Below are 12,381 nucleotides of genomic sequence, written 5' to 3'. Positions count from 1 at the left end.
CAAAGGCTCGGATTTCACTCTGGACCTGAAGGTGCATAGAGGCTCCGTCACACAATCTGAGATCTTCATGCAGAGAACATACTGAAGTCTTAAAATCTTTCAGGGGTCACCTGTGACTCCCTGTTATCATACCTCCAGAGGATGTCTCAGGATCCTGAATGAAACTACAGTGGTACCTCGGTTTACTAACTTAATCCATTCCGGAAGTCCGTTCTTAAACTGAAACAGTACTTATACCAAGGCAAGCTTTACCTAATGAGGCCTCCCACCACAGGTGCCCTTCCAATGTTCAGCTTCCGTTCTTAGACCGAGGTAAAGTTCTCAAACCAAGACACTATTTCCGGTTTTGTGGAGTTTGTAAACCAAATCGTTCTTAAACTGGACTGTTCTTAAACCGAGGTACCACTGTATTTGATGGTTTTAGGATGAAAGTAACCCTGCCTTGTCAGTCTTGTCCTGCCCTAGTTAATTCAGATGTCAAAGAGATAAACAACTACATGACATTTAGAAGACATCTGAAGGCAGCCCTGTTTAGGGAAGTTTTTAGGGACTGATGTTTTTAACATTCTGTTGGAAGCCGCCCAGAGTGGCTGGGGAAACCCAGCCAGATGGGCGGGGTAGAAAAAATTATTATTATTATTATTATTATTATTATTATTATTATTATTATTATTCCCGTGGAGCTGGCCTCAGGAATTCTGTGGAGGACTGTTGTTTAGTCATTTAGTCGTGTCCAACTCTTCGTGACCCCCTGGACCAGAGCACGCCAGGCACTCCTGTCTTCCACTGCCTCCCGCAGTTTGGTCAAACTCATGCTGGTAGCTTCGAGAACACTGTCCCACCATCTCGTCCTCTGCCATCCCCTTCTCCTTGTGCCCTCCATCTTTCCCAACATCAGGGTCTTTTCCAAGGAGTCTTCTCTTCTCATGAGGTGGCCAAAGTCTTGGAGCCTCAGCTTCAGGATCTGTCCTTCCAGTGAGCACTCAGGGTTGATTTCCTTAAGAATGGATAGGTTTGACCTTCTTGCAGTTCATGGGACTCTCAAGAGTGTCCTCCAGCACCATAATTCAAAAGCATCAATTCTTCGGTGATCAGCCTTCCTTATGGTCCAGCTCTCACTTCCATACATCACTACTAGGAAAACCATAGCTTTGACTATACGGACCTTTGTCAGCAAGGTGATGTCTCTATTTTTTAAGATGCTGTCTAGGTTTGTCATTGCTTTTCTCCCACGAAGCAGGCATCTTTTAATTTTGTGACTGCTGTCACCATCTGCAGTGATCATGGAGCCCAAGAAAGTAAAATCTCTCACTGCCTCCATTTCTTCCCCTTCTATTTGCCAGGAGGTGATGAGACAAGTGGCCATGATCTTTGTTTTTTTGATGTTGACCTTCAGACCATATTTTGCGCTCTCCTCTTTCATCCTCATTAAAAGGTTCTTTAAATCCTCCTCACTTTCTGCCATCAAGGTTGTGTCATCTGCATATCTGAGGTTGTTGATATTTCTTCCGGCAATCTGTACTTCATGCCAAATGTGCTCCTGAGGCTTGTATTTCATATTAGTGCTGAGACAGCGAGTTTGTCCCATCATCCATTTGTACTTCTCTGTTTTGTACAAGTCAGAAGTGGCTCAGAAACTAGGAAAGGGTATGTTCTATCATATATGGTGGACCTGTAAAAGGGTAAAAGAGTGATGGGAAATAATTCACAATGAACTGGAAAAAAATGTTTAAAAGCACTCCCCCCCCCAAAAAAAAAACAACAACCCCAGAGTCCTTTCTGTTGGGGATAATTCAGACTGAAATTTCCAGGTGTCAGAAAGGTTATTTATGTATGCCACTACTGCGGCCTGTCTTTTGTTAGCCCAAAAATGGAAAACGAATGAGGTTCCAACTAAAGAAGAGAGGCAAATTAAACTGATGGAATATTCGCAGCTTGCGGACCTAACATATAGAATAAGAGAACAAGAAGAACATACATTTAAAGAAGATTGGAAAATATTTATTGAATACATGGAGGAAAATTGTGTATATTTGAAAATGTGGGTAGCATTAAGATAAATCCAGCAGTGTAAATAAGTTTTGATGGATGTAATAATGGAATACTGAATGGTTTAGTTTATGTAAAATATTTAGCGATTTATGTTGTGCAAAATGAACCATGGAAAGAGAGGAAGGGAAGTCGTTGAGATTTTAAGGTTGTTTAAATGAATATTAGGGACGCGGGCGACGCTGTGGGTTAAACCACACAGCCTAGGGCTTGCCGATCAGAAGGTCGGCAGTTCGAATCCCCACAACGGGGTGAGCTCCCGTTGCTCGGTCCCTGCTCCTGCCGCCCTAGCAGTTCGAAAGCATGTCAAAGTGCAAGTAGATAAATAGGTACCACTCCAGCGGGAAGGTAAATGGCGTTTCCGTGCACTGCTCTGGTTCGCCAGAAGCAGCTTAGTCATGCTGGCCACATGACCCGAAAGCTGTCTGTGGACAAACACTGGCTCCCTCGGCCAGTAAAGCGAGATGAGTGCCACAACCCCAGAGTCGTCCGCTACTGGACCTAATGGTCAGGGGTCCCTTTACCGTTAAGTGAATATTCTAAAACGTAAAACAGAAAGAAAAGGTGTCTTCCTCAACAGGCAGACAGCTGGCCAGGCCTGCGGAAGCTCTTTGCTGGGGTATCCCCAACAAGCACATTGCATCTTCCGCTGACGCTGCCCTTGTCCAGGGCCCACCTGTCTGGCCCCCTTATGAGGTTGCTTGCGCATACCAGGGTCCACACAAAGTGCCCCTAGGAAACATGGTAGCTGTGACATGGGGGCTGCCTTGCGCATGAAATAAGCCTCTGGGGGGTGGCAGACTAAGGCGTGGATTCGTGTGCCTCACAAATAGCTTGGAGACGCTGCTGAGGGGGCCTTCCTTCCCGTTGTGCTTTTTCTCCCCACAGTACGAGTTCAAAGCCAAAAGTATAAAGAAGAAGAAGGTCACTCTCATGGTGTCCGTGGATGGCGTGAAGGTGCTGCTGAAGAAAAAGAAGAAGAAGAAGGTGAGCTCCCGATTTCTCGGGCTGCAATAAGCTCCGGGCCCCGTCTGTGCAATTCCTCCCTTAGGCTGGATGGAAAGAGATTTCTGTGCACGAAAGCGTTGACTTTCATGAGGCGTCCACTGTCCTATCCGGCTCCGTGAGGTAAATGAGAGCCGACTCCCCCCCCCCCCCCCATATTTGCTCGGGACACTTTTCTGCCCAGCAGGACGCAACCTGGGTGGCAAGGTTTCTTTTTGACTCTGCCGGACAGGCCCTTAACAGAATTGGTCAGATCAAATGTTACAGAGGGGCATGGCCCAGTCTTACAGTCAGCAGTGGCAGTGGTGGGGGACGGGGATGGACGGATGGACAGACAAAACAGAGGACACTTCTTTCTCTCCTTAGTGGACCCTGTCCCTGCTGCTGTTGCCATAAGAAGAATGAGCAGTGAGCCTGCGTTTTCAAATGCACAGCAGCATTTCTTGTTGCGTTGAGGGGGAAATGAAGGAGAGAATGGATCTTGTGGGAGGTACAAAAAGGTGCTTTGAAATGCAGTCTTCTTGTGCTTCCTACAGTGGGGCAGGGCGAGGGGAGACCAAGGGGAGAAAGAAGCTTCCTTCTCCTCTTTGCTCTCCTTCCACCCCACTGCCACTGCTTCCGGGTGCACAAAAAAGGGACGTGGGTGGCACTGTGGGTTAAACCACAGAGCCTAGGACTTGCTGATCAGAAGGTCGGCGGTTCGAATCCCCACGACGGGGTGAGCTCCCGTTGCTCAGTCCCTGCTCCTGCCAACCAAGCAGTTCGAAAGCACGTCAAAGTGCAAGTAGATAAATAGGTACCGCTCCGGTGGAAAGGTAAACGGCGTTTCCATGCGCTGCTCTGGTTCGCCAGAAGCGGCTCCGCCATGCTGGCCACATGACCCGGAAGCTGTACACCAGCTCTCGACCAATAAAGCGAGAAGAGCGCGCAACCCCAGAGTTGGTCACAACTGGACCTAATGGTCAGGGGTCCCTTTACCTTTACAGCTTACAGGCCTTGTTTGGCTGTGTGGTCCTCTTACCTGAGTAGAACCTAAGCCTTGCCCATCAGCTGGCTAGCGTAAGCCATATCCTGCTGCATTGGCTGCAGTTGCCTCTTCCTTCCTGGCAAAAGGCACCTGCAGCCAATGCAGAGTCAAATCTCATCCCGCCCTGCGGGTTGCAGGTGACATCAGCTGATGCCAGGTCACCTGAAGGATGATGGGTGCACCAGACCTTCCTTGTGAGCTTTGCAATAACTCTGCCACTCAGTGAGGCATCTGTCTTGCTTATACGCAGCTCTCTTTTGCAGAAGAAAGAGTGGGACTGGGATGAAAGCAAACTGCTGGTGATGCACGACCCGATCTACAGGTGAGATCTTGAGAGCAAGGAAGGTATGTCGGCTCGTAGCACACTTAACTTGATCGGTCGGTGTCTGGCCAAAGGAAATCTACAGTTGGACCTCTGGCCGCTGCTGGCAGGTTAATGAAAGGGGAAGCAGAGGCTTGTCTCAGGGAGAAGGGAACCTTGCACTGCGGACAAGGCACAAGGGGAGGATGGGCTCGGTCGCTTTAAAAGCAAAAAAACCCCACATAAAATGGAAAAGGACATGGTCTTGCTTGTCACTGTTCACAAAAGCCAGTTGATGCCCCCTGCAGGTTGACAGCAGGTGGACTTTCTGGGTGAGGGATCCCCTCACCTCTCTGAGCGTTCCCACATGAAGCCTGATGTCCTTCATTAGTGCCTCATGTCCTGTATGTAGAGGGACACGGGTGGCGCTGTGGTCTACACTACTGAGCCCCTTGGGCTTGCCGATCGGAAGGTCGGTGGTTCGAATTCCCGCAATGGAGTGAGCTCCCATTTGTCTGTCCCAGCTCCTGCCAACCTAGCAGTTTGAAAGCACGCCGGTGCAAGTAGATAAATAGGTACCACTGTGGCGGGAAGGTAAAGAGGATTTCTGTGCGCTCTGGTTTCCGTCATGGTGTTCCGTTGTGCCAGAAGCGTTTTAGTCCTGCTGGCCACATGACCCAGAAAGCTGTCTGTGGACAAACGCCGGCTCCCTCGGCCTGAAAGCCAGATGAGTGTTGCAAGCCCATTGTTGCCTTTGACTGGAATTAACCATCCAGGAGTCCTTTACTTTTACCTTTTTATCTTTATTACCATTAGGTCCAGTCGTGGCCGACTCTGGGGTTGCGGTGCTCATCTTGCTTTATTGGCCGAGGGAGCCGGTCATGTGGCCAGCATGACTAAGCCACTTCTGGAGAACCAGAGCAGCGCACGGAAACACTGTTTTCCTTCCCACTGGAGCGGTACCTATTTATCTACTTGCACTTTGACGTGCTTTCGAACTCCTAGGTTGGCAGGAGGAGGGACCGAGCAACGGGAGCTCACCCCGTTGTGGGGATTCAAACCGCCAACCTTCCAATTAGCAAGTCCTAGGCTCTGTGGTTTAACCCACAACACCACCTGCGTCCCTTCTTTATACAGAGCCCACCCCAAATAACCATTCCAAGACAGGTGTTCCCTACTTGCCCTGATTTCCTCTTGTGCCCAGCTGGGAAGCTGTTATTGGACTTCCACCCACGGCAACCAGTATGGCCAGTGCCCAGGGGTGATGGGACTTATGAGTCCCACCACAGCTGGAGGGCCAGAGGCTCCCATCCCAGCCAAAGAGCATGGGAGCCTCTTTTGCACATCTTGGGCACCTGTACAATTACTGTGCCGTTCCTGCAGGATATTCTACGTGTCCCACGATTCCCAGGACCTGAAGATCTTCAGCTACATTGCCAGGGATGGCTCCAGCAATGTCTTCCGCTGCAACGTCTTCAAGTCGAAGAAGAAGGTGAGCTCCAAGCTGGTCTGGTCTGGCCTTGGGGTGGGGGCCTCTGAGTATCTCTCTTTGCGGGGCAGGATCCTGGTGTAAATGTGGAGATAGCACCTCTGGCAGAGCTTGCAGCTGGAAACACAGTGTGGAACCCGAGACCTACTTAGATGGGGATTGTGAACAGGTTACAAGGAAGTCAATTTTCTCCCCCAGATTGAAGCTAGTATGAGAAAAGACCACCTCTGGTGCCAAAGGTTTTTTCCCTTCTTCTACTCTTTATTTCTGTTTTTACATGCTATGGTAGACTGAAACTTCTGGAGGGCTCCCCTCTGGACTTAAAAATTGGCTTCCCATGGAGATGCAAAGAGGTGGAGGGAATGTTCTTTCATATGTGGGGGACTTGTAAAAGGGTAGAAGAGTATTGGGAAATGATCCATAACAAATTGGGGAAAGAATTAAAAGTACTTTCCCCCAAAAACCCCCAGAGTCCTTTCTGTTGGGGATAATTCAGACTGAAATTCCCAGGTGTCAAAAAAGGTTATTTCTATATGTCACTACTGCGGCCCATGTTTTGTTAGCCCAAAAATGGAAAATGAGTGAGGTCCCAACGAAAGAAGAATGGCAACTTAAACTGATGGAATATGTGCAGCTTGCAGACTTAACCTATAGAATAAGAGAACAAGAAGAACATACATTTAGAGAAGATTGGAAAACGTTTATTGAATATATGGGAAATAATTATGTACAGCTGAAAACCCTGGCAGCATTAAGATAAAATCAACAGTGTAAACAAGTTTTGATTGACGTAATAACGGAACACTGAATGGTTTAGTTTATGTAAAATATGCAGGGTTTTATGATATGCAAAATGAAGCATGGAAAGGGAAGTAGGAAAGTCATTGATATCTTAAGGATGTTTAATGAGTATTTTAAATTGTAAAATGGAAAATTTAATAAAAATTGTATAAAAGAGAGAGAGGGAGGATGGGGGAGCTGGGCGCAGTTACTTGGGCACAAATGCCTTGCCTGGACTGCTTGAATGGTCAGGATCCTGTGTGGCGCTACCCCCAGTGGGAGTTCCATCCTTGGGTTTCTCTCTAGTTTGCATCAGGGCAGAGGTGGCAAGAGGTCCTTGATTTGGCAAAGGGTCCGTGGTTCTCTGTGTCCCGGGAAGAACCTCTTTCCTTGCCTCTCTGCAGAGTCAGGCCATGCGCATTGTCCGAACTGTGGGGCAAGCGTTTGAGGTCTGCCACAAGCTGAGCCTGCAGCACACTCACCAGAACGCGGACGGCCAAGAGGACAGCCAGAGCGAGAAGGGCAGAGAAGACCCGGAGGCGCCAGGTGCGTGGGCAAGGGCAAAGAGGCTGCTGCTGGCACCCTCAGTCTAGATGTTCCTCCTCCTCAGACTAAGTCCTGGAGAGAATCACTCTCTTCTCAGAGCAACAGGGCTGCCAGAAACCACCGTGATGAGGAAAGTTGCACTTGGCAAAGTTTGAGAAACTCCATCTCCCTCCGACGCCGAAAGAGCAAACATCCGGCCCCATTGTGTCAGGGACTGGGCAGAGGAGGAATGGTGGAGACTGCCTCCCCGGCCTGACCCTTCCAGAGAAGAAGAAGGCAGTTCAGAATTACAACAGGGGTTTGAGGGAGGTCACAGGTCAGGGGAAGATGAGGGGGAAAGTTGGGAAATAATGGGAGAGGAAGAAGTACCCAAGGGGTGACAGCTGATGGACTCAGTGTCTTTAGAAAGCATTCCAGACCACCCTCTCCCAGAACCTGGCAAGCCTTGAGAGTAGGAGAGCAAAGAGCTCAAAGGCAGAGGGCACTTGTCAGCACCCGTAGCTGTGACACATGAGAGAAGAACAGGGGTGGACACTCACTCGGGGCAACACCATTATTCCAAGCGGCTCCGTTCCCAAGCCTCTCTCTGTGAATATTGAATAAAAAGCAGTTGGTAAGAACTTTCCCTTCCCTTATCCGTTCCTGGCGTCCTGCCATGGGGGTTGGGTCTTCTGCCGCCTGACGCATCCCCCCCACAACCCACTGCCTGCCCCCTGGCAAGCAGGCCTCCAGAAGCCTCCACCAGCCCCCTTGACCCTTAGAGGAGAAGCTTGCGGACTTCCTTCCGTTTTCTACCACGAGTTTTCGGGGATAATTCCCTCCTCCTCCACCCCGCCTTCACGGCGCCCTTTGTTTTCTCCTAGCATTGCCTGAAGCAGAGCCGGTTGTCGCCGCTGAGGAAACGGACATTGATGCCGTGGACTCTGGGCTGCCAGGGAGGCACCACCTGGAGTTCAACAGGGGAGTGACGGACCTCGATGCTGTCGGGGGGCAGCTGCCTGGCCTGCTTTGCACCAAGGTACGTTCATCTTGAGGGACACGGGTGGCACTGTGGGTTAAACCACAGAGCCTAGGACTTGCCGATCAGAAGGTCGCGGTTCGAATCCCCGCAACAGGGTGAGCTCCCGTCGCTCGGTCCCTGCTCCTGCCAACCTAGCAGTTCGAAAGCATGCCAGTGCAAGTAGATAAATAGGTACCGCTCCGGCGGGAAGGTAAACGGTGTTTCCGTGCGCTGCTCTGGTTCGCCAGAAGTGGCTTAGTCATTCTGGCCACATGACCCGGAAGCTGTACGCCGGCTCCCTCGGCCAATAACGCGAGAGGAGCACTGCAACCCCAGAGTCGGTCACGACTGGACCTAATGGTCAGAGGTCCCTTTACCTTTACCTTTACATTCATCTTGGGGGACAGGACTGCAGCCTACGGAAATCTGTTGGCTCCCATTCCGTAGAACCAGGAGTCTGCGAAAGAGCAGGCTGCAGCCACAGCACAGGAGCAGAAGAGAGGCCTGCAGAGCAAATTTCCCAAGCCTTAGAGTCATCTCGGGGGGTGGGGCAAGACCCACATTTCTGTGGAACTAATCTCGGGGGGGGGGGGCGGGTTGATCATTTTTGCCTTAGATATGGCAAATCAAAGCAACTCTGTGGTGTCTTCCCCCAGTGGGACTGAGGTTCAGTGCCGAAGGCCTTCTGGCGGTTCCCTCACTGTGAGCAGCCAAGTTACAGGGAACCAGGCAGATGGCCTTCTCGGTAGTGGCGCCCTCCCTGTGGAACGCCCTCCCACCAGATGTCAAAGAGAACAACAACTACCAGACTTTTAGAAGACACCTGAAGGCAGACCTGTTTAGGGAAGCTTTTAATATTTAGTAGATGATTGTATTTTAATATTCTGTTGGATGCCGACCAGAGTAGCTGGGGAAACCCAGCCAGATGGGCGGGGTATAAATAATAAATTGTTGTTATTGTTGTTGTTGATTCCCTGCAGCTTGTTTGTCTTTTTCAGGGCTTGCTCCACAACGAGGACATCCTGACGGCTTCCCCCGAGATGCTGCTCCCGTCTTCTGCCCAGCTGTCTGAGCCAGGGACCCCTCTCTCTGCTCACCACCAAAGGCAGCTTTTGCAGCAGCTCTTGCAGCAGCAGACGCAGCAGACGCAAGTGGCCGTGTCCCAGGTTGTTATCTCTGTTCTGCGGGAGGGAAGAGCACAAAGGGATCCACGGGGCAGAGCCGGTGCATGAAATGCTCCTGTCCTAGAAATGACCAGATGCCTTAAAGGGCCAGTGGCTGGTGTCATGAGAGAGATGCCCTATTGGGTCCCCATGACTCTGTGTGGTGTAGTGGTTAAGAGCGGTGGACTCGTAATCTGGTGAACCGGGTTCGATTCCCTGCACCTCCGCATGCAGCTGCTGGGTGACCTTGGGCCAGTCACACTTCTCTGAAGTCTCTCAGCCTCACTCACCTCACAGAGTGTTTGTTGTGGGGGAGGGAGGGAAAGGAGAATGTGAGCTGCTTTGAGACTCCTTCGGGTAGTGATAAAGCGGGATATCAAATCCAAACTCTTCTTCTTCTCACTCGCTCTCCTGAATTTTTTTTTTTATTGCTCGTTCAGTGTTTCCACGGAATGTTGCTCAGGAGTCTGTTCCTCATTCCTAGCTATTTTTAATTCTGCCTGCTATCTCAGCACGGCTTCCGACAGTTATCTTGGCTTTCAATGATCGCCAGAATGCTGCTGTCGCCTGGTTCTCCCTCTTTGCCCCAGCTCATTCTCCCTCAGTTCAGTCTGGCACCTCCAACTGCTTATCCTGCCTAATTGGATGTCTCATCACAATTTCAAACTCAAGATCTTTTCTCCTAAGCCTTCCTCTGCTCAGCTACTCTCTGTAGCCAGTAGCAATGACCACAGGTTCCTCTGTTGTCCAGGCACCAAGCCTCGATTTCAGCTTTGAAAGCTCCCTCTCTCTGGCTCTCAGCATTGCTCAGTGCCCATCACGTTTCTCCTCCCTGCGCCATGTTGTGAAAATCCACTTTTCCTGGGCGCATTTTCCACCCACTCTTTAGAAACTGGTGGTGCTGTGGGTTAAACCACAGAGCCTAGGGCTTGCCGATCAGAAGGTCGGCGGTTCGAATATCCGCGACAGGGTGAGCTCCCGTTGCTCGGTCCCAGCTCCTGCCAACCTAGCGGTTCGAAAGCACCTCAAAGTGCAAGTAGATAAATAGGTACCGCTCTGGCGGGAAGGTAAACGGCGTTTCCGTGCGCTGCTCTGGTTTGCCAGAAGCGGCTTAGTCATGCTGGCCACATGACCCGGAAGCTGTACACTGGCTCCCTCGGCCAGTAAAGCGAGATGAGCGCCGCAACCCCAGAGTCGTCCGCGACTGGACCTAATGGTCAGGGGTCCCTTTACCTTTACCTTTAGCAGTTTTATGACGGCCTAGCAAGTGTGTGCCTACATGGGTGCAGAGTGTCTTCCGAGAAGATTTCCCTTTGCTTCCTTCCCCGCTTCCTCTGAGCCTCTGCATCTCACCTGAGTCTTCCTTTATCTCCGTTCCTGCAGGTGCACTTGCTGAAGGACCAGCTGGCAACAGAGGCCGCTGCCCGCCTTGAGGCCCAAGCCCGAGTGCATCAGCTCCTGCTGCAGAATAAGGACCTCCTGAACCATATTTCGCTTCTGGTGAAGCAGGTGCAAGAACTAGAGGCAAAGCTGTTGGGATCCAACCCCAGTAAGAGCTCCTCTTCCTCCATATTCCTCCTCCTTTTTCATTCTCCCGCTTCTCCTTAACGCTTCGAGCAAGATTTCCATCTGACAGTTGCTCTTCCGACTTTGTGCTTACCATCGCAGTGGCGCTGCGAGCAGGGGCGGAGGAAGGGGGGTGCGGTGGGGGCGGGCCGCCCCGGGTGTCGCCACTGAGGGGGGTGACAAAAAGCCGGGTGGCGCTCACCGTGGGGCCCTGCAGCATGCCTGAGCCACCTGTCTCTCACGGAAGTGACGCGATGGCTTGGGCGCCCGCAGGCTCCACTCTGCCCCAAACAGTCCGCCCGCTGCCTCCCCTCCGGTATAGGGCAACTGAGTAGGAGGAGGCAGGCAGACTTCTCGAGGCCCCACGGAGCATCCTGCTCAGGCTTGCCCCGCCCCACGGGCAGCTGCCCCCCCAGCATAGCTGTCAACCGTCCCTTATTTGGTGGGGGACTCCCTTATCCCAGTGCCGTGTCCCGCTGCTGTCCTGGATTGATGGTGTCCCTTAAATTTCCTGGGTTTCACACTCGCCCGGCAAGCAGTGGCTCGGGGTCCTCCGCCGCGAGAGAGCACGCACATGAGCTGCCGCATCTCCGTCTCTCCCTTTCCCCCCTCAGGGGCGCGTTGTGAGGAGACGGGTGGCGGCGGGCGGGCAGCCCCTCTCTTGCGAGACTTCCGCCGCGCTGCCAGGGGAAGCTGGAGGTGGCTGAGGAGGCGGCCTGAGGGAGGAGGAAGAGGAGGGGATGGGGAGGGACGCAGAAGGGCGGCGCTTCAGCGGCCATTGTGGCGCCGCAACCAGCTCATGCTGGGCTTGCGGGCAAGAGTCTCTCTTCCTCCCTCCCTCCCTCTCTCTCGGGCGGGGAAGGGCCGATGGAACTCCTTGCGCCAGGATGATGGCAGCCCCGACGTGCATAAACGAAGCAAAATCCCTTATTTTGGCTGCTGGTCCCTTATTTTCAAATCTGTAAGTTGACAGCTATGGCCCCTAGGCGCAGGGCACACGCGCCACCCCAGGCGCCCAATCGGCTTGCTCCGCCGCTGACTGTGAGGCAAGGATTTCCCCCGATCTGTTCATTAAAATATTTATATATTGTTTTCCCGGTTGCTAAAAGCAGTTTGCAAGGGAATCAAAGCTAAACAAATCAGAACGCGTAAGCAAAATCCCACAGGAAGATGTCACCCAAAATCCAACCTAAAGAAACATGTATTTTCTAGCCCATATAAAATGAAAATGTGGGGTTAGCCTGCACCAATAGAGGGAGTCTGTAAAGCACCAAGAAGGGTGGTGTTCTCAAATACTGACTGTCTGGCTGACTTGACTTTCACAAGCCTCATGGGACATTCTCACCAGCTCCCCGAAAGTGGCCATGGGAGGGACATATTCTCTCCATTGGGCAAGATTCTCCCATGTTTCAGGCTCTCACGCCATGGACCCAGCTGCATGCTATTTCCCTTGTG

General features: G+C 51.6%; 1 protein-coding gene across 4 annotated transcripts in view; it reads left to right on the top strand.

Annotated features, from left to right (window-relative positions):
• LOC308587043 (carboxyl-terminal PDZ ligand of neuronal nitric oxide synthase protein-like) overlaps window positions 1-12,381 on the top strand; it is a 72,218-nt gene that overhangs the window by 39,840 nt on the left and 19,997 nt on the right. For 3 of the 4 annotated variants that reach the window (XM_081194400.1, XM_081194403.1, XM_081194402.1), the window contains exons 3-9: window positions 2,938-3,036; window positions 4,345-4,403; window positions 5,766-5,874; window positions 7,056-7,197; window positions 8,061-8,215; window positions 9,196-9,363; window positions 10,744-10,909. In XM_081194400.1, the coding sequence (XP_081050526.1) occupies window positions 2,938-3,036; window positions 4,345-4,403; window positions 5,766-5,874; window positions 7,056-7,197; window positions 8,061-8,215; window positions 9,196-9,363; window positions 10,744-10,909 (898 nt within the window). Of the gene's footprint in view, window positions 1-2,937; window positions 3,037-4,331; window positions 4,404-5,765; window positions 5,875-7,055; window positions 7,198-8,060; window positions 8,216-9,195; window positions 9,364-10,743; window positions 10,910-12,381 lie in introns of those variants that run through there. The other variant, XM_081194401.1, reaches the window with a different exon arrangement.

This window comes from Podarcis bocagei (genome assembly GCF_964188305.1).
Source record: "Podarcis bocagei genome assembly, chromosome: 5".
In the NCBI taxonomy this organism is placed as follows: Eukaryota; Metazoa; Chordata; class Lepidosauria; order Squamata; family Lacertidae; genus Podarcis; species Podarcis bocagei.
The sequence above is the reverse complement of the archived record's forward strand: the minus strand, read 5'-3'. Positions and strand labels throughout refer to the sequence as shown.